The sequence below is a fragment of the Semicossyphus pulcher genome, unplaced genomic scaffold (assembly GCF_022749685.1).
Source record: "Semicossyphus pulcher isolate SPU_LCO1_2020_fin unplaced genomic scaffold, fSemPul1.0.p SCAF_13, whole genome shotgun sequence".
NCBI classification, from domain to species: Eukaryota; Metazoa; Chordata; class Actinopteri; order Labriformes; family Labridae; genus Semicossyphus; species Semicossyphus pulcher.
In genome coordinates, this window is record NW_027211637.1 from 27,725,885 (window position 1) to 27,747,995 (window position 22,111).

The 22,111-nt window shown below is 42.3% G+C and overlaps 2 protein-coding genes across 3 annotated transcripts; one reads left to right on the plus strand and one right to left on the minus strand.

Annotated features, from left to right (window-relative positions):
* Positions 1-600: 600 nt before the first annotated feature.
* On the plus strand, positions 601-14,571 carry klhl21 (kelch-like family member 21). 2 transcript variants are annotated; one of them, XM_069660269.1, is made up of 5 exons: positions 601-712; positions 8,491-9,573; positions 11,646-12,051; positions 13,413-13,485; positions 13,677-14,571. In XM_069660269.1, exons 2-5 carry the CDS (start codon positions 8,547-8,549, stop codon positions 14,004-14,006), a joined length of 1,836 nt encoding a protein of 611 aa, XP_069516370.1. In that variant the 5' UTR covers positions 601-712; positions 8,491-8,546; the 3' UTR covers positions 14,007-14,571. The 2 variants fall into 2 exon arrangements, with proteins under 2 accessions (XP_069516370.1, XP_069516371.1); XM_069660270.1 differs by lacking the exon at positions 601-712 and adding an exon at positions 7,810-7,857.
* Positions 14,572-16,168: 1,597 nt separating this feature from the next.
* Positions 16,169-21,902, minus strand: zbtb48 (zinc finger and BTB domain containing 48). The gene is made up of 10 exons (XM_069660271.1): positions 21,201-21,902; positions 20,787-21,094; positions 20,217-20,322; positions 19,999-20,091; positions 19,799-19,885; positions 19,543-19,697; positions 19,291-19,427; positions 18,676-18,840; positions 18,449-18,537; positions 16,169-17,798 (listed from the first exon to the last, which is right to left on the minus strand). The coding sequence occupies exons 1-10, from the start codon at positions 21,900-21,902 to the stop codon at positions 17,388-17,390; spliced, it is 2,253 nt and encodes a 750-aa protein (XP_069516372.1). The 3' UTR covers positions 16,169-17,387.
* Positions 21,903-22,111: the final 209 nt, after the last annotated feature.

Sequence of the window (22,111 nt, forward strand, 5' to 3'; positions counted from 1 at the left end):
ATATTTTCAAGCTCAGAGGTTTGAAATATGACTTTGTCTCATTGTCTCTGGTAATTCAAAAGAATAATGAAATTAGTGGATTGGATTGAATGGACATTTTATGCTGATTCCCAAAATGCTGATGTGTGTTTAGAACCACACATTTTCTGTTATATAGTTACTTTGCAGAGTCAAATAATAATGTCAAAAATAACCAATAAATAAATTATTAGGCTATGTATTATTAAGGCCATAGGAAATGAACAAGCTATCAATAACTATATAAAGTAATTAACACCTTTATCAGCTGCAATATTATAGTCACTTACAAATTAGTGCGTCAGTAATTACAGAAACAATAACACGATGTACATCAATTTCCCCATTCTGCGTAATGAGCACTCTTGGTACTTAAAGAACGTTTTAATACAAATACATTTAAATGTAATACTTTACATACACTTTGGTATTGCTACTTTTACTTAATGATCTGTGTGTACCTACTGCTGTTAACTCGCAACAAGGATTATCGAGTGTGGGAGTAGCTGCGTGTTCAGTCTGAAACCGGAATGTACGACAGCCCTTTAACGCAGCATCCATTACGTTGCATGATATCATGGCGCAGAAGAGGCCGAACAGATCAGCGGCAGAAAACTTTGATTACAGCTCGATTCGTGCGATGTTAATGCGTAATACTTGTTAAATCTTCAACATCCGGCGAAGACTAGTATTGGTAAGTTGCCTACAGTTGATTTGGCTCGTTTTTAATGTCATTAATTCCTCCGAGCCGAGGACAGTTTGACAGCAGGTTAGCAGTAACGTATACGTTATGTCCGTTTGAAAAATAACGTACGAGCTTCGTATTAACATGACATTACTTTCATATTATGAGTCGGCGAAAAGAAGAGCTTCAATTTTTGTTTGCTATCATAAATATGAATGACATTGCGTTTACAGCACTTTAACATTATAAATTGAGCCGTTACGTTTATGCAGAAAGTTGATTAAGCTAGCTGGAGAAGTTGCTAAACATTTGTGTCATTAGCATAATAAGTATGCATTTGCTTATGGCAACACTAGCTTTATATCTTGAGCTATGATCTAGCATTAGCTCATATATTTGAATAATATAATTTTCCGTCTTTAGAGAGAGAAGAGTGACATGTTTTTCAGAGCACAGAGGCCTCAGTGTGTAGCTTTATGGCCTGTATAATGCAAATGTTTATTATAACTCCTAACTGTAGCTCTTGTGACAGGAGCAGGAATTAGAGGAATGCAGGAGCAGATGAGGGAGAACATTGTTTTTGGTGATGGAATTATCCCTGGTGAGACATAACATGAAACAAGCCTCCTGGGTGGTACTGCAGTTTATTCAGCCCTGCATTCCCAATACAGGATTAATGAATAATGCTGCTTTATTCATTTGGCGGTTTCCAGACTGTGAGCTCAGTCATAAGATGGTCTAGTTGACCTGGTAAAGGTTCACTGGCTTTGTCAAGGAGACTTCAGCAGGGCACGGTAGTGAAACAAGGATAGAGGGGAGCTTTTACTTCTATTAAAGTAGTATAAAAGTATATTATCACAAGGAAAAGCCCTGTATTTGAATACTTTCATAGTAAAAGAACTGAGCTGAAACAAATGTACACAGAATATGGAAAGTAAAAATGCACTACTCAGATGCACTCCTTACATACTTCAGAAGCAGCTACATTTCAACAAATATGAGAGTGGGTTAGTTTGATCATATTGCAGTTATTTAGACAGATATAGCCTAAAGATATGATTCAGGATTAGTGGGTATGATCACCTTTGCACCGCACATTTGGTTTTTATCAAGCAAACATGATAATGTAACATTTGTTGGGGTCTCTTTATACCAAAATACATTTCTTTCTTTCATCTGATTGACAATATTGTTGCAAGAGCATCTTTGCAGCACTACAGTACGTTTTTTAAAGCTGTTTCGACACACATTTTATCGATATAGAGCCAAAGGTGGCGCCCAAGAGAACGAAACTGAAATCTTCGAGATTGAATCTTTAAATTTGCACTTGTTGATTTGGACTTTAATCAAAAGGTTTTCTGTTGTGTGAAATATTTAATAATTTTCCTTATATTGTAAGTGCTACGTCCAAAGGTGCAAAATTTAGATGAGGTACTGTGGCGTCAACACACAAGGCATTTATCCTTTCTCACTTGTCCTCTTATCTGACTCTTGTTGCTGTTAGTGTTTCTGGCCCTCCTCTGTGGGGGATGAGATGACTGTTGCGGCGTGGTTGCCTTTTTATGGCCAGACTAGGCTCAGCTGTGGGGGACCAGGGGTTTATGTCACCCCGCTCTGATGGTTGACTTGGCCCCAGCAGCCTGGAGAGAGCAGCTGTCTCAGTGTGGATGTTAAACTACCAGGTGCTGCACTCGACCAGAAGAATCTGAGCACAGTTAAGTTGCAGAACAGGCCAACATGTTCCTTCATGAGCCTTCCTTGTTAGCAGGCTCTTTCATATTCTCTGTCATGCTGTTACTTACTTTGAGATTTAAATCTTCAAACATGCAAACTATAATATTGCAAATGAATGATATCTCAGTTTCTGCGAGGTAATTCTGCAAACAGTGGGGCTGTTCTACTGCTATGATGGCTGATAGCGAGATGACATAAATGCAAAACAGTGTTGGAGTCTAAAAGTATCTAAATGATCTCTGACGGTATTTGCACGCTTGCGCCAGCAAGGGGCCACACTATCATTCAAACAGAGGGATAGAGACCTCGCAGTAAACACCTTCATGTAAACTGAGCCTGTTGTTGATTTACCCTGTTTACATACACAGAACAGTTGGGAATATACACTACGCACTGAATACTTAAACTCTTGGTAGCAGAGAGCGTTGCACAAAGTCATGCCATCTAGGTTTGCATAATGGCTTAAAGGATAACTTAGGGATTTTTCAGCCTAGACCCTATTTTCCCATGTGTTTGTGTGTAAGTGATTAGTGGAGACAACAATTATTGAAATCGATCCAGTATTCAGGGAGGGAGCACCGGCCGGCAGCCGCGAAATGAGATGCAATGTAACGAAACGGGGCACCGTGCATACGCCAATATACAGCCACTAAAAGCGCTTGTTTCTGCTACTGACAGGCTCAGATCGTTATAATAAGTGTCTGACAATACTGTGGCAGCCATGCTAGTTTACCTTATGCTCTCTGTTGTTGTCTGTAACCAAGTCTCACGCTGAAATCTCGGGAGGAGAGAGGAGTGAGAGAAGAGGAAGAGGAAGAAGTGTTTGTTGTGTTGGAGTACAGAAAGCGTTGCTCAGTGATATCTAAAAGATTGTCATGGCTGAAGATTTATCTGATCTCTACGATTCACTCCTCCTCCAAACACGTGGGAAAATAGGGTCTAGGTTGAAAAATCCCAAAGTTATCCTTTCATGGCTGTTTTGGCTATTTCTTTTGGTTATTTTCTCATTTGTTTTAGTTTCCTTCAAGTATTTGTATTTTTACTCTAGGGACGTCCATCTTGGTCTTCTGATTGATTGGTCCGCCATTGAAATATCTCTGCAACTATTCAGTGGATTGCCATGAAATTTTGTACCCAATTCATTGTGTCCGGTTGAAAATGTAAATAACCGCTGGGGGGGTCATAATCTCTATTTACAGATTCTACTTAAAAATGTAGAATCTGAAGGTGCGGGACTGGACTTCAGTACAGAAAGTGTTCTGGTTTGTATTTGTTTTGCGTTTGTAGTCTAAGTAGTATTGACGAATCGCGTCTCAGCAGGTTTTGGTAATGCAGGAAAAACAGTCCATGCGGAGAGCAAAAGCAGGCGAAACATAATCCGCCATAATGCAATCCGGGCTCTCATCGGCGTCATCTGACGATCATTTAGCATCTTTATCTCTCAAAACAGACGTCTGTTGCAAGTTCAGCTAACAATCGCCTATAGATCAAAAATGTCAACTTATGCAACAAATTCGCCCGACGCTGTGTCACGAAAGTCAATCAACGTTTAGATTTCCTGACTTCCTGGAATGCATCAGATATGATCGATTCAGCCTCCATTCACCAAAGGAGCATTTTAAAAGTAGTTTTCTTCTTCCCTTGAGGACAGACCTGACAAACCTGCATCATGATGTCGTTACTTTGGCGAACTTAAAACCCGTTAATTGCAAGTACATCACAAGAACGTCTTTCTTTTTCGGGTTCATATCGCTGTACTAAGTGAAGACTCACCAGAAACAGATGAATGGGCGCTCCTCAGCTGAAATGATTACTGGTTGTTTTCCTAATAAAAAGTTGAAATCGGACGATTTAATTCGACAAACTTGACAAAGTCAGATTGAGTCATGGCGCCCTCATCAAACGTTGGCATGGTAACTTGCTAAACTAAGATGCTAAAGGTAGCCAGCTATACTTAACACATTAGCATTGATCTCAAACATCACTGTGCCTCAGTACTTTCTCATGTACACATGTAGACTCATTAGTCCTGTTGGATGTTTTAACTCTGATTCATGAGGCTCATTTACTCAGACTGAGCACAGTTTCTATTTACAACCATTCTGTCTGTAGTTAGTCAACAGATACAGTAGTAATGAAGCTCTCAAGTACAAGAATAGACCCTCATATCATCAACCATCAAGGAAGAGAGATGACATAAACCGCCCATGCTCTTAAGTGTTCAGAAAACTTCCCCAAAGTCCTCTGACTAACATCATTGTAGTTCTTTGAGTGTTTGTTTGTACTCGATATAACTGCAGGTCGTGAGCTCAGCTCCAGGAGCAGACAGGAGAATATTGTTTTGGTACGTGATGAAAGGGGGCACGGGGTCCCTTTCAGGTATGTATCCAGGCTGTGGGGGTCATATGCTGGCTGTTACACTGCTCTCTCTGTACTCGTCTCTCATAGCAGTGAGATTGTTTCCACCACCTCCCCTCTCTGCCGTCCTTTGAGAGTACACGTTTCTGTCTGCTATTCTTGTAGATGATTGTAAGTTGCTCAATACTTGGATTATTAAAATACTCTCTGCTGGAAGATATTGTCAAAACGCCAGCTTTGTTTCTGTGATATTTTTTGGTGAAATATCTAAAGGAGAGAGGGAATATTTGACTTTTATGAAAGAACATTTTGAGTATTTGCTTCAGAGGCCAGTGGGAGTAAGAAATCAAACACACAACTTTGTGAAAGGAAAGCTCTTCCCGCGTATGTAAGGAAATGCCATTATCCCCTCCGACATACAGAAATCTCTTCTGCAGAAGTTAAGATGTGTCTCTGCAGAGCGGGTCTGGGGTTTGAGGTCCCGTCTGCCCTTCAGGAGATCAGTTTGATCCCTCGCAGAGCTGCGTGCACCGCTGCATTGTTGAACCCTCATGTGGAATTTGTGTTAAGTCCTTTGGCCAGAGGACCTGCTGGGGCTTTATTACAACCTTTAAACAAATCTCTGTAAGCAGATACCTGTGTATTTTGAGCAGGAACGGTCATCTCTAAATATTGACAGGAGTCTTAGGAAGGCCTTTAATGCAGGGTCATACTAACCCAACAGCAACTTGTGTTTATTCGTTGTTTTCCTCTTTTTTACTGTCTTTTCTTTGCCTGCTGTTTATTTAATTTGAGTGAATAACCACAAAGTAATCCACAAAATATAGCAAAAGCAACCATACCTCTGATTAAACAGCCCATAATGATTCACAGGATTATAGCAGTGTTTACAGTTTGGAGTTTTGTGCAGGAAACATTATTCTCTGACGTTTCTCTGAATTAATTTGAATAAATAATTACAAATCAACATTCTGTGACATTCGGGGTATAAAGACACAAAATACGGACAGAACATTGAGTTATTCAACGTGCATTATGCTTTCATATTTAATCTCTTAGCAGCTGTAAATGTAAATATGTTGAGGTTCAACCTGTAATTAACAGCGCTGCAACTAAAACGCTCTATATTCAGATTATTATCTTGATGAATTGCTTGCTCTATAAAATGTACAGCTGAGGCCAACTGGAAATTAGTTTCTGAAGTATTTAGTCATAAAAGTAAAGCAACTGAGCTTACGACGCATATAAATTATGGATGAAAAGATGGCGCTGGATAAAAAGTTAACGGATCATTAAAGGCCTTTTATCATTTCCTCGTTCACATTTCAAAGCCAGAGGTGATCGTGCTTCTGCAGTGGCTGCTCCTAAACTTTGGAACAGGCTTCCCCAGTACATCAGGTCTGCCGAATCTGCAGTCTGTTTTTAAACGGCTGCTAAAAACTCCTCTATAGGTCAGCGTTTTCATCATTTCTGTCTGTGCATCATACTTGTGTTTGTGTATGAATGAATGCTGGTATGTGTGAGTTATGTGTTAGTGTTGTTTGTATGTCTGCCTGTCTGCACTTTGGGATTTGTGCACTCTCTCCTGTATGTGAAGCACTTTGTAACTGTGTGTTTTAAAAACTGCTATACAAATATTGTTATATATACAGCTCCGGAAAAAATTAAGAGACCACTGCAAAAATATGTTTTTCTCTGGTTCTTTATTCCGATTCTATTTATAGGTTTGTGTTGTAAAATAAACACTTGTTTTATTCTTTACAACATTTCTCCCTACTTCGAAATAAAATATTCTCATTAAGGTCTTTAATTAAAGGAAAATGGCGACTGGTTAAAAAAATGCAAAAAAGATGTTTGTCAGACCTCAAATAATGCAAAGAACACAAGTTCATATTCATTTTTAAACAACAGAATACGAATGTTTTAACTCAGGAAGAGTTCACAAATCAGTATTTGGTGGAATAACCTGGTTTTTAAATACAGCTTCCATGTGTCTTGGAAGACCTTCGCATTGCTGTTTGGTGACGTTAGGCCACTCTTTGTGCAAAAAGTCAAGCAGTCTGGATTTGTTCGTTGTTATTCAGGAGGTTCTCAATGGGGTACAGATCTGGATTGCGTTGGCCATGACATGTAGAGAGAGTTGCTGATTTAAGAAACATTTGGAGTGGTCTCTTAATTTTTTCCAGAGCTGTATATATATAACAATTCATCCTGAGGGGGTCATGAATGGCTGTACCAAATTTCATTGCAATCCATCCAATAGTAGATGAGATATGTCACTCAAGAAGGGCACAATGTCGACCTCTTGTTGGCGTTACATGACAAGTCAAAGGCATCACTTAAGATAGTACATTTCATCCGCTGGAGACCATGAACGGCTGAACATAATTTTGTGCCAGTTCAACGAGTAGTTGTTGAGATTTTTCACTGAATAAGAGGAAAATTTTGACCAACCAATGGGCCTCTGCAAACCATGAATGTTTGTAGAAAATTTCATGGCAAACTATGCAGTAGAGTTTGAGATATGTCAGGAAAGAAACAGGATTTATCCGTAGACAACTGTAACCAACATTTGTTGCATTTACAGTCTAGAGGCCTCAATATTTGATTTGAACACTTGAGCCGTCTCTGTTCCTGTTCGCAGGCTGCGGTCAGAGCGGCTCTGTGCCATCAGGATACTTTGAGGAGCTGATTGCTGAATAACGTGTGCTGATGGCGGCGAGGAGGCCCGGGCTCAGCTGGCTCTCCTCTCAAAGACCACTTACTCACACTGACTGACCACAGAGACATACCATGGGAGGGGGTTTATACTCTCCCCACAGCGTCAGCCTACGGTATGTTAGGTGTTCTCCCTAAAGTCCCCCCCCCCCCCCCCAGCCCTGCCTGGAAATGGACACTGCTGGTGTATTTATAGCCCCTGAGCACAGGCGAGCTCTCTTTCTTAAACACGGGGAAGGAGCTGGTCGTATTCACCGGAGTCGTGCTGAGCTGAGCTGTCGTATTTTCCAGACTGTCGAGCGTGTTCGCTTAGCTCGTAAAACTTACCTGGAGGAGGTCGTCAGGTAGGAGAAGGAACAGTTTGGGTTTATTTATTTAAATGTTCTGGATTTATTTGAGTCAGCGGCCCGTTACTCGGCTTATTTGTTTGGTTGTGTATGTAAAATAACCACCACTTACAAGGGGAATGAACCTGTCAGGGTTAGGGTTACATTTGTTGTGTGTGTGTTTACACATTACGCCTGGTGCTGAGGTTGTAGAAATGTCTACATCTTGTTTTTTAGCTTGACTTTAATCTTTGTCATCTTTCTTAAACTATGAAACTTTATTTAATGTTGTTCCTCTTGATAACCGCCATTTCTGTATTCCTTTCCTGTTTTAAAACCACTGTGTTTTGGTTCATGTTGCGCAGTCCTAACATGCTACTGTCACGAGCAGTAGCTCTGTTGATTTGTTGAGTGACAAAAATTCCCTAGTTTGAGCTTCATCATTTTTTATTTATTGGTCTTAATTGATTCTTAACTGAGTATCTTTGCAGTGTTGGCTGTTGCCTGGTCAAAACAAGCAATTTGAAGACATCAACTTGGTCCCCCGTTTACATTTTATAGATGAAATAGTCGGTAGCAGCCCTACGTGTTATGTAACATCCATGTGGTGGCTTTAACTTTGACGCATGTTTCTGGTGTTTGTCATTTTAGATGAAAACAGCCTTCTGAGCACAACCACCAGAAACAGAGACACTCAGAGAGGAGAGATGGAAAAACCAGTCCTGCAGACGCAACCGTCCACCCTGCCTTTTTTCGACACGGCTCACGCCTTCAACCTGCTGCGGGGAATCCATGAACTCCGAGCAGAACGGAAGTTTTTCGATGTGACTCTGTGCGCCGAGGGCCGCGAGTTCCACTGTCACCGCACGGTGTTGGCCGCAGCCAGTACGTACTTCAGAGCTATGTTTGCAGGAACTCTGAGGGAGAGCCTTATGGACCGGGTGGTTCTTCACGAGGTGTCAGCTGAGCTCTTAGGTCTGCTGGTGGACTTCTGCTACACGGGAAGGGTCACAGTCACTCAGGATAACGTGGACGTCCTGCTGAAGACGGCAGATCTGTTTCAGTTCCCCTCTGTCAAAGAGGCCTGCTGCGCTTTCCTAGAGCAGCGGCTCGATGTTACAAACTGCTTAGAGATCCAGGACTTTGCAGAGGCCTACGCTTGCAGAGAGCTGGCGACCAGCGCTCGCCGCTTTGTCCTCAAAAACATAATGGAGCTGGCTAAAGGGACAGACTTTGAGCGTCTGCCTTGGAAGCGTCTCCTTGAGTTTGTGTCAGAAGACGAGCTTTGCGTGGACAAGGAGGAGACGGTTTATCAGATCGCAGTGCGCTGGGTGAAGGCTGACCTCAAGCGGAGGCTGCATTACTGGCCCGAGCTCCTCCAGCAGATCCGGCTACCCTTTGTCAGGAGATTCTTCCTGTTGGCACACGTGGAGAGCGACCCGCTTGTCTACCTGTCGCCCACCTGCCTCCGCATGGTGAACGAAGCTCGCAGCTTCCAGTCCTGCGAGTACGACCGCCACGACAGGCCCTGCCACCGTATGAGGCCGCGGCCTTCCACGGGACTGGCAGAAATCCTGGTGGTGGTCGGAGGCTGCGACCAGGACTGTGATGAGCTGGTCACAGTGGACTGTTACAACCCTCAGACCGGACAGTGGCGCTACCTGGCTGAGTTCCCCGACCACCTGGGAGGAGGCTACAGTATAGCTGCACTCGGAAGCGACATGTATGTCTCAGGTAAGACCCTCAAGCACCTTTCTGCACAAGTTGTCATCAGATATTTTGTATCAGAGAGATTGCAAATATTGTAATATTGAAGTTCTAAATTTACACCAACATTTCATTATTTGTGGAAATTTGTAGCAAAGAGGATCATGTGCTAATCATAAGGTAGATGGAGCTTTATCTGGTGTCCCACTTTCTAAAGGACAGGCCTCTGACAGGCTGCAGGGAAATACAGTTGCTGTGTAGATTAGATTCAGTGTAGTGTGAACGCTCCAGTCAGTAGATTTCCATTCCCGCTCCTCCACCTTATGAAACAGCAGGCAGGATTATAAATAAACTGCTGGCTGGTGCCTCCATGTGGGAACAAGGCAGAGTGAGGCAGGACATGGTGTGCTGCCAGGACACCACAGTGGTGTTGTCATCCTCTTCATCACCATCTGACTGCTCCGTCCCTTTGAGAAATCATCCTATACTTTCAGTGAGAGCTTGAGTTTCCTGCACAGACAACACATTTAGCCGTGTTTCGCTCACTCCGTCAATGACAGAAATAACAGCAGCGCAGGATTGCATAATGTTGGCGGGCAGATTTAGTTTTTATATCATAGGATTCAATTCCAATCAGTTGAGATATTAATATTCATACATTTGGTGTCGGAGCCACAACTTGAATACATCTGTAGTTGAAACTTTCAGAAGGTATTTTCAGGCAACAAAGTAAGGAATGCAAAAAGTTGCATCATAGACTGTCCAGAGTTTTCTTCCCTCATAAACTGAGTCACTGTAAAAGCAGGAAACAACAGGATGTCCAGAGAAGATCCCTTACAAGTAGGGATGCACGATATTGGATTTTCTGCCGGTATCCGATATGCCAATATTTTACAACTCATTTAGCCGATTACCGATACCGATATTTTTTTCCCGCACACCTAATTGCAGAGATCATCAACTCTCTTCTGCATTGGAATTAGCGTACAGTATAATGGTGATACTCTTATCACATTTGTTACAACGGTCGGGGTGATGGGTCTTGAGATGGTTAATGAAGTTTGTAGCGTTGAAAGACTTTGCCTTGGCTCCTCCTCGCATCACCACAGCTGAGCAGTCATTGCAAATAGCAGTTTTAATATCTATTTCGGACACTTTGACGTCATCAGGCTGCGCCACGCAGGTCTTCTTCGCGCCGGGGACATTGCGCCCAGGTCGGGCATTTAATCAAGTATGCAGCAGCCCATTATTTTATCGGTTAATTATATCAGCGGATATCGGCATGTTGGCCGATGTCCGATAGTTCATTTTTAAGCCAATATCGGCCGATACCGATAACGTGCCGATAATATCGTGCATCCCTACTTACAAGTCCTGAAATCGAGTATTTAATTTTGGGGTAGGGTATTTACTAGAAAAGGTTTTAGATTTTGAGTTCATGCCGTAGACATGCCTCAAAGAATTAAAATAGCGAGGTGCTACACAGGAGATTCAGAGGAAGGATGCCAGATATAAAACTACATTATCAATATTTTTCACGCTGATTCATTTCTGACTCTGAATGTTAAAAAACAGTTTTGTATTGAGTCATTTCTGAGGTTATTTCACTTTATCTTATTTTGTAATATTAAGGATCAGATGTAAAAGGGAATAGGGTCTGTATTTAAAATGTTACACATTTCTGTGTTTCCAAAATAAGAATATAAAGCACATTAAAGTCCCATAATCAGGATTTTTTGTTCCATTTAATGCATTGGACACTATTCATTGCTTTAAACATTGGAATATGTATTTTATTTTGAATATATATACTTGTTTTGGAGATGCGTACGACTAAAGGAAAAATTATGCACAAACACATGGTCTAGCCATTCTGCCGTGGAAAGAGTATTACATTTCCTGTTGAAGGCTTAAAAAGTATTTCTTTGTCTTCCTTTTCATTGAATGTCATTTCAGAGAGTAAAACCCTGATGAAGTAGTGGAAACAAACCAAATTGAGCTTTGTGGTCCATCTCAATGTGCACCAGGGCGTTAGGCAGCAACAAATGTAAATCTTTGATGTATATTAACCATGGAGACAAAATGTCTGTGTCCTCCAGGTGGCTCTGACGGCTCTCGCCTCTACGACGGCGTGTGGCGTTATAAATCCAGCGTGAACGAGTGGACTGAGGTGTCTCCCATGCTGAAGGCGCGAGAGTACCACAGCACCTGCGTGCTGAAAGGTCAGCTGTACGTGGTGGCGTCGGACAGCACCGAGCGTTACGATCACGCTCTGGACTGCTGGGAGGCCTTACCGGCAATGCTGCACGCCATGGACAACTGCTCCACCACCACGTGCAGCGGACGCCTGTACGCCATCGGCTCTCTGACCGGGGAGGACACCATGGCCATCCAGTGCTACGACGCAGACACCAACCGCTGGGCCATGGTGAGCTGTGGACAGCTGCCGCCCTGGTCCTTCACTCCCAAGACTGTGACCCTCAAAAGCCTCATCTACTTTATCAGGTGAGTTACATCTGAGCCTGAATCTTTATGCTTTCATTTGCCCTCATTTAAAGTGTCCTTTCAGAACAGATGTCCAGGAACTCACTGTAAACACCAGTTCATTCAAAGTAGTGAAGTACATTAGCTACAGCACTGATTGAGATACCATTTTTATGGTACTACTTTATACTTGGACTTATCACCACTTTGCAGAAGGAAATATACGTTTTACGCTACACTGCTTTTATTTGACTAGTTCCATTTTAGATTATGATATTAAATGAAAGAATATGATACGTTTGTAAAATACGAAACCTAACTTTAAATGTTTATAGTTTAACTGTTTTGCTTGCGACACCTATTTAAGCAGTGTATTGTCGGTCTGTCCCACCTACACAACCCAAAAGACACATGTCCCCTTTATAATTCTGGAGTACTTGCATTAAAATTAATGTTTTAGGCCCAAAGAGGTAAAAGTATCTCATATTTTACAAAATACAAAACAAATTGAGACATTAAAAAATTTTGAATTTATTTATTTTTTCTTTCCTCTCTGCGAATAATCCCATCATAACCCCTCATTTATGTTGTGACACTTTGAAGTGGCTATGAATAGCAAATAGCTCATGTTAGCTCCCTACTTAGGTAAATATAACACAAGTATAGATTATCTTTTTTTAATCACAGCCTGAATTTCTACAAAATATTTTCTTTTAATACTTCACGTGGATTTCCTCATGTTGTTATAAACTCGAGACTCTGACTCTGAATGTATTTTTAGAGGATGTATTGGCACTTCACATAAGTAAAGGATCGTAAGTCTGGTAAACACTTCATGGTAAAGGCATCCACTTTATATCAGCTAGTAAACAGTCATTCTGCTGTTCTACCACTTGAGGGCACCACTGTACTCATGTTAGTGATCTTCTCCACTCAGAGTCCTGCTGTGAGAAACGGCCAAACAACAACTCTCTTTTAGAGAATGATTAAAGTCTTTAACATTTGGTGCTTTTGTAAAAAAAACCCCAAAAAAAACAAATTCAATGTACAAAATGACAATCTTTTGTGACAAGCACGATGCAAAGGTACAGTTTAATTTATCATCTATATATGTCATTACACTTTTGGTTTGGTTGGGTCGATCCATTTGTTGCCTGATTATTTTTAATAGAACAAAATTACAGATTTCTACACAACATTGTTACATTGAGTGTTAATAAGGTTGGTTATAGATGCACTGACATGGAGAATACATTGAGAACATGATTAGATTTAGATGACCAATAATTGTTGTAATAGTCTGTAAAGTTTGCATGATTACTATTGACTGTAGCAATGACTGTGTCGGCTGCAGCCTGACCTCAGTGTGTTTCTATTTGCAGGGATGACTCAGCCGAGGTGGATGTTTATAATCCTCAGAAGAATGAGTGGGACAAAATTAATCCGATGACGCAGGTTTGTATTTCACATGACAGGATGTGTCATTTATTACCGTCTCTAAAGTTTAAAATAATGGACAAGAGGCTGCGAAAGTTTGTCAGAAGAGTCCAAAATGTCTTTTCCTTTTGTCAGTTTGTTTTAAAGGAAAAGGTTAAAGAATATTGTACAACATAAAAAGCATTTGCTTAATCTCCTCTCTTCTCCAGGTCCATGTAGGAGGCAGTGTGGCCGTCCTGGGTGGTAAACTATACGTGTCAGGCGGTTACGACAACACGTTTGAGCTGTCGGATGTTGTGGAAGCGTACGACCCGAAGACCCGCACGTGGACTCTCGCCGGTCACCTCCCTCAGCCGACCTTCTGGCACGGCAGCGTCAGCATCTTCCGCCAGTTCATGCCGCTGGTGTCCACCGCGTTTGAGACCGCTGACGTCCCCGAGTCCAACGCCATCCACTTACACCGGCACCAGCGTCACCAAGCGCTACAAAATCTCAACAACAATCTCAACCAGAACCAGGACGTGAACCCGGCGCACTGAAATTCTGGTGTCATGTTCAGCTTCCTCATTGCTTCATGGGTGGTTTACCTCAACATAATGCTGATGTTGTTACAAGCAGAAGGCTGAGCGTGTACAAAGTAGTCTGAGCTCCTTCTAATCCACTTGACTGCCAAGCTGTTACACTGATGAGAACCAGTCAGAGGGTCTGGTGTTTCTTGGCCCTGTTTGTCCTGGATGGATCCCATAGACAAGTTTAGGGAAGCGGCGACCTTTTATTGCCTTTGATCGAGGGTCGGGAAGTTCACCAAATTAAACCGCTAGTCCTCAGAGTCGGGTTAAGCTCGATCAGAACTCTTTCTCTGTTTGTCTGTTCTTCCTCAGCATATCTCGAGAACCATTCATCCCCTTCTTTTAACACTAAGCGGGCATATGGCCGTGGACCCAAGAGAGAACGGTGTTGAGCGTGAAACTGTTCAGATGAGCGGTTATCTAGAACGCCTTAACCACCCAAAATGTTGTACTTTGCCCTCCTAGTTGTGACAAGTACTATCCAGGACTATCTCTCATACAGTGGAGGAAGCAGTCCCTTTCCGTGTATGGACATCACTGTTTTGACAGTGAATTGCAGTGGATTAATTTGTCACAATCGGTCCGTGTATAGAAGCTGCAGTCTTCAACAAAGCCACCCCAGGTTCAACTCCCGTCCTGGGCCCTTTGCTGCACGTCATCCCCTTACTCTCTTCTCCCCAAATGTCCTGTCTGTCTCCAGCTTTTCTATCATTAAAGGCCAAAAGGCGCCGGTTTGGCTCAGCGGTTAAATCGGCGGCCATATACAGAGGCTGCAGTCCTCGATGCATCGGCCCTGGGCTCAACCCCCACCCTAGGCCCCCCTGCCTCGTGTCATCCCCACTCTCTTCCCCTGTTTCCAACACTATCCACTGTCCTCTCTCAATAAAGGCCAAAAACATAATGTGTCCACAAACTTTACTTTACATTGGAGGTTGTGGATTTAGAAAGAAGTGAGTTTTCCATACCTCTTTAGCCCACTCCTTGTCTCTACTTGAGGCTAGCAGCTTGAAGCTACGGTACATTAGCTGCTACTAGCATAACACACCGGTTAAGTAGAGTCTCATTGTGGGTAATGTAGAAAATATACATCTGTGGATCTTTTGCATTGATTTTGATACATATTTTTTTACTGTTTACTGAGTGCAGTAAAGTCGGTAAATCATTAAAGTGCGCTTCACAATTTGCAGCCCAGATCGAGAGCCAAATATTTGATCCCAAACAGCAAATGTTTACATTCCAAAAATGACGACAATCAAATTTCTATCCAGCCTCAAAAACACCTGTTTTAAAAGGACGGTTTGAAATGTACCCAGAAGAATATCTGGTATCAAAGGAGAGCTGAGGAAACGTCTGCTATCATAGTTACATTTGCACGTGTTGTAGTTGGTCGTTACTCCATTGCTAACGATAATTAGGCATCACACTTGTGTCACTCCTGCCCTTTAAGCTGAGCTCCAACAGCCTTTATAGCCACCAGTCGAATGTGCATGAAGAAGTTACTTTATAAACTTGTATTTAAAGATGTTTTGTATTTTTATTTATGGATCTATCTGTGCTGTGGTTGCTTATGATGTCTCAGTTGCATCACACAAAGTAACACTCGGTAAATGTCACAACTGGAAGTGCAGAAAAATCTCAACTTGTTCTCGTGTAAAAACGTCTTCGCTTAGCGGTAATCATATTTTCGAGTGTTTTTATGGTCTTGTTAATGCAACATTGTTTTTCTTAGTTTTCATACAAGCTTGTGACGTTGAATCAGTTTTGTACATACAGTATCTTCTTAGCCTTACGTACTGTGTTTGTATAGTGTTTACAGTGTGGGTACCAAAAATTAAACTGCAGGCAGGTCTGAGAGTTTATTCTGCTGAGTCACGTTTGATGAGCTGTTAGCATGTTGCTAATTAGTTTCTCATAAACTAAAGGATGATAGATACGGCTGAGTGTGCAAAGGTTTTATAAATAGAGCAAGAGTACGCGTATGTGTCCACTTATAAAGCTGTATATTTTAACATGAAATCATTCACCTGTGTAGCGTCTTGATTCCAAGTAAGGATGTTCTGATGTCAAAAACAAACATTAAAAGGTGCCATGTGGCGTTTTCCTGTCAACACACAAACGTTACATTTATATTCAGTTCATCTCAACAAAACAGTGAGCATCATTAAGGTAAAAACATGATTGTTTTTCCTTCCACGTAAAATGTGAAGCCAATTTTTTATTATTTTCACCCATGTTTCAACAGTCTCTTCTTTTCCCCTGCCTTTGCGGCAGCAGTGCAATGCATTATCAACCAAATGGCATAACGTTGATCATGTGAGTGCAGGGTTGCATGCATAAAAACATAAATATATTACTCCATGGCGCCATTATAGTCCAGAAAAAACACCTTTAACCAGGGCCTTTGCATAGAAAAGATCTCTGCACATTTAGGAACGTCGACCTTTTAAGAAAAGTTTGACATTTTGGGAAAGGTGCTTATTCCCTTTCTTGCTGAGAGAGATTCATGTGTCATTTTCTGTAAAATCTGCAGCCAGCAGCTGCGTAGCTTAGTTTAGCTTAGCTTAAGGAATGTAAACAAGCTAGCCTTGCTCAGCGGAAAAGGTAAAAAAAAATCTGCCTCCCAGCTCCTCAGAAGGTCAGAAAATAGCCTGTTATATCTCATTTGTTTGATCGTAACAAAAATCCAATTTCTTTTTGGGTGGATGTTGCAGGTTGTTTCTTTGCTATGATTTGGCGCAAACAACCAATGGAAGCTCCAGGAAGTTACCGGTCCTGGTGTAGAAGAAGTCCTGCACTCCTTTAAACAGCATTTGCAGTTTTTACACTTTAACAGATAAGATGCAACATAAATCATTTTTACAGCTGCATGTTGGCAGATTTTTTTTTAGCATTCCCCTGTTTCCAGCCTTTGTGTTCAGCTAAGCTATCGTGCTTTGGGGTTGGTATCAGGTACAGATATGTATCCAAAATGTCGAACTATTCCTTTGATACCTTCTCGTATAAAAACTGAACACTGCGGAGCATTGATTGCTGATTTTCAGAGTTAAGCTGCAGCAGGCACATCGATAAAAAGAGGCTTAACAAAACAGCCAAAACATCGTCACATTCAAGCAGCCTTCACAAGCATGCAGTTCATTTAATGTGTTAACGACTCAAAGCAAGAGAAATAGTTGCTCCTTATTCCGTCTTTGCATGTCTACTAAGTCAGCAGTGGCGGACTTTGTTGCACTTCAGATCTGTAAAGCCAAACGTTTAAGGATGGGCACCATCATCCAAAACGCAACCTCATGCAGGAAGTGGTCTTCACAGCCACTCCGATCGGGTTGCACACAGATTCTAGTCGTTCAGTCCTCAGGTCTTACTCTCTGACATATTCTCAACAATTCCCTCCATATCTATGGTCGACTCGAACGCCTCGCCGACCAGCTGTGTCTGCTGCAACACCGCGAAACCGTCCCCTTCCTCCACATGTCCCAGGTTCTGGTTGGACACGACCTCCTCCATCACCGCGTCCCTCGGCCCGATCACCACCCTCACAATGCAGCTGGAGCTGAGGCTGGTCACAGAGTCCGTCTCTGGGTTTGTGGAGTCCCGGACGTCATCCGTCTCATGGATGTAGTCTGCGTCGTCTGCGATCAGAGACGGATCCACCGCTTCAGGACTTCTGTCCACGTCCTGCACGATGACGTTCCTCAGCTTCCTCTGCCGGGGGTTGTAGTTCTCAGTGCGTTTGTGGATTTGAACGTGGCGTCGCAGGTGAGCCTGGAAGAGGAGGGGTGTAGAGATGAAGGTGAGTGTAACATTCAGACTAAGTACTTTTAAAGTTTAACACTTCTTTATTAGTCTGCAACGATCAGGAGAGGCCATCTTAAATATGAATATTCGCTGTATATTCTTAGTCCTCTGTGATAGTTTACTGAATATCTTTTGGTTTTATACTGCCGTCCAACTGTTTCTAATTTTTGCATGCTTGCAACAGCCTCTGTGGCCTAACCAATAAGGCACTGGTGCCTTAATCCAGATCCAGTTTGGGGTTAATCCCATCTAAAGTGTGCAGCAGGATGATGCAGTGGATGTGATCCATGACCCACAGGTCGACAGAGTGAAACATCCTCACGTCAGCAGTTTTAAAACTAAGATGATGACTTCGGGCTTCAGATTGCTTGACTGGAAAAACAAGATGCTGACAGAAATTAACTTGGACTGAAGGGAATTTTAACAACCAGATAATTTGTTGATAAATAAAGGGAATAATCTGCATATCAATTAAGCAAGAATGACCAAAACTATCGGAATACGTCACCTTGGGATGAAGATCATTTTGATGACACCAACAGATCAACTAATTATCCGAGAAACTAAGCGGCATTTTCACCGACATTGTCAACAATCGCTGGTTGCAGTGAGCCTACCTGTCGAGTGAACTTGTAGCCGCAGTCTGGACACTCAAACTTCCTCATGCCTTTATGACGGCGCAGATGAACACGGAGCTGCTCCCTCGCTGGTGAAGGGAAAAACACAAGAGAACGACCTGAAAGTCCTGAACTCTGCTCATCAGGTACAAAACAAGATGTGCTCAATGGAAGTAAACAGGGCCTATGTATAATAATCGTTAATATAAATATATTTTAAATGTTACCTTTGAAGGTTTTGCCACATATGTGGCAGCAGTGGGGGCGGCCTTCCTCGTGCTTGCTGGCCTTGTGGCGGAGGAGGGCTCCTTTCTCTGTGAAGCGCTGCTCACACACGTCACAGCTGAACGGACGCTCACCGGTGTGTGTGCGGTTGTGTTTATCTAGACTGGCTGGTATTTAAAAAACAGTTAATACAATAAACAATATCTTCTATAGTTTAAGTTAGTTAAAACAGATAAAAAGTTAATGTTTGAGGATTTTCTTTATATTATATTTGTGACTTTTTTGGGGAGGATTATCATGCTTTAAATGTTGATAATAAAAGTCCCAGAATGCCTTGGGAAATGTAAACAGGAAGTACTTTAACTTCTTTACTTTAAAGTTACTTTTATTACGCTGAAAACTCAAAAACACAAAGATTCTCAGTCAAGTTTCTGAGTTATAGAGAACCCCTTTATGATTTAAGTTCTATGCAGATTTATAGACATGCTATAGCAATGAACATTGTGGATAATGATATCATTGGAAGTGTGAGTCTGTCTTTATGTCTGTGTATTATGTCTGTGTGTTTGTCTGATTTGATATGTGACTTGCAGCGGACCAAGAAGGATCAGCATTACCTTGCGTCCTGAAGGTTTTGCCACAGAGATGACACTGGTACGGCCGCTCACCACTGTGTATACGCAGATGCATGTTCAGGTTGTTCTTCTGGGAGAACGCATGGCCACATAAGGTGCAAACAAAGGGACGCTCGTTCCTGGAAATTAAATTTAAAAAAAGATTTTGTTAGAACTAATCTCCAAATTTATTTAGGATCTGGGTCCCTCTCGCCTGGTCAAATATGTACTGTTCGAGACAAAATGTTTCACTACCTGTGAATGGCTTTGATGTGCATCTGCAGGCCGTTTCGACTGGAGGCTCGATGGCCACACTCCTCGCACACAAATGGCTTTTCACCTCGATGTTTGGCTGCCTCGTGCACGCGCAGCTCTGTCTTCGTGAGGAAGGTTTTCGGGCACTGGGGACACTGAGAATTAAAACATTTGTTATAACAGAATGGAAACTACAGGCATGTACTTGACGCAAACATGACCATACGTGAAAAGTCTCCTGGAAGGAAAGTCTTACTGCGTGTGGTTTGGGGTGGCCGTGGATCTTCATCATGTGAGTTGTCAAGTTTTTCTTGTACATAAACTGTTCAGAACATGTTGAACACTGGAAGAGACGACACCATATCATTGAAGATATTATTTTTAAACTTAATTCAAACATATATAAAATGTATTTTGTGCTGCATTTACTCTGTTATTGTAAGATGTTGGCTGTACCTTGTAGGGCATGTTTCCTGTGTGGGTGACGACGTGCATACGTAGCTCTTCTTTTCCGGTAAAAGTTGCGGAGCACGTCACGCAGGTGTACGTCTGTGAATTTAACACATCTTTGTTATATTTTCCCGGATTAATTTGATAATAAACCAGCTAACTGAAGGCAACGCTAAAGTTTCTTTCTCATCAGTACTGCTTTATTGTTTGTTTTGCTTACTCACCTGCACTTTGGTACAGTCTCTGATCTCGTGTATCAAAAGATTCTCCTTCCTGAAGTACCTCTTCCCACATTTAAGGCATCCAAAGGGCCGCTCGCCTGTATGCCGCCTGTGAAAGGGCACATTAGTGGCTTACTTTCAACAGCAATTTGAAGGGAAAAAAACTAAAGATGTATACACACCTACTGGAAGGTATATTTAATACGAAAATACCCATCCAGTGTTGCACTTGGGGAACTTCATTTAGTGTTTTTGGTGTAAATATCTGCTTTTTTACCCCCTTTTTTTCTTTCCCTTTACTTAGATAACTTACTTAACTGTCTCCTTGTTAATATGCACACCAGTTACTGTACATCCCTGTTTTCAGACCGACATAGTTCCTGACACTTCAGATGCATATTGTTTAATAAAGGGGATAATAAGCAGGAGAGGGTTTCAAGACACGCTGCTTATTTGCTGCAGACCCTTAATGCTCAGTAGGTGCATGCCCATTTCTTTGTAACTTCTAGAATTCTTTCAACTATCCTCTAAATATAGAACAAAAAAAGGTCCAAATATAGTAGATGTTTCTACCTGTTGTGGACTTTAAGGTAGTATTTGCTCTTGAAGGATTTGTCACAGACGGGACACTGCACACAGTCCTTCTTGGAGTCGTCTTCCGCAGCCTCACCGTTCTCGTTTTTCTCTGTTTTGCTCGGGGTTTTGCGCTTCCGTTGCGTTGATGTGGCTAAAGAACTGGGCTCTGCAACTGGGACGTACTCCTCATCCGTGTCCTCAGTGATCCCCTCAAAATCCCCCACGTCATCATCGTCTTCTTCTGCTTCCTCATTTACCTGGCTTGTAACACCCTTTTCATTTACGTCAGTGTGCTGCTCTGTTACCTGCAAAAAGCACAAGAAAAATATAACTACCATTTCATTCTTGGAGTTACACGTTAAAGCAAATGTGTAATCTCTATGTTTTCCAGCACATGCTCGTGTATTCTACCTCTGTGTCAATTTGCTGATCCTGGTTTTGCTTCTCCACAACAACATCACCACTCTCTCCCTCCATTGGAACAAGTGGAGCGCTCTCACAGGCTTTTTCAGGGGATGTTAAATCAGAATTTGGACTTTCATCAGTCACCAGTCGCCTGGGGCCCTTCACTACTCGACCAGAGCGCGTGGTAGTGGTGGAGCTGCTTAAATTGGCTGCAGCAGCATCAAAGCCGGACTCATCCTTTGTGATTGTGAGCAAGTTCTCCTCTTTGACTGAACAAGAAGGGGTTGGATCTGATGCAGACTTTCTTGGTCTTCCTCTTTTACGCTTCAAAGGAACAGGATCGACGGATGTGTCCTTGAACTGCTGACAGAGCACGAGTGCTTCTGGGACACACAGGCTGGCCGCTGCATGCTGCACCTTGTCCAGGTTTTCAGGGTCCAGCTTCAGCTCTCCCGTGTAGACGAAGTTCAGGAGCAGCTCCAGGCCGTCGTTGGGGCACTCCTGAAGGCAGAACTCTGTGCACGGAGCAGAGGGCATGTTGGACTGCTGCTGGAACAGCTCACTGAAACAGGCCAGGATGTTGCGATGGGCCAGGTAGACCACTCCACTTCCCATATTAAGCACAGCATCACAGAACCTCCCTACCGCCCTCTGCTGGTTCAGGGAGGACAGGACACGCTGTGCATGGCTGCTGTCTGCTGCAGGCATCCCTCCTGTTCCACTGTAGGCTGCTGCTGCTGAAGACACAGAGACATTATACTGTTTATGCATAAAGCAACTTATTAAATTACCCATTCAATGCTTCACTTTGCACTTTCATGCACTATTTATAACTGAGAATACAAAGTTAACAGTAACAGTGAGACAATATATTTGGACTAGTGCTGCAACTAGCTTGAATATTCTACTGATTATAC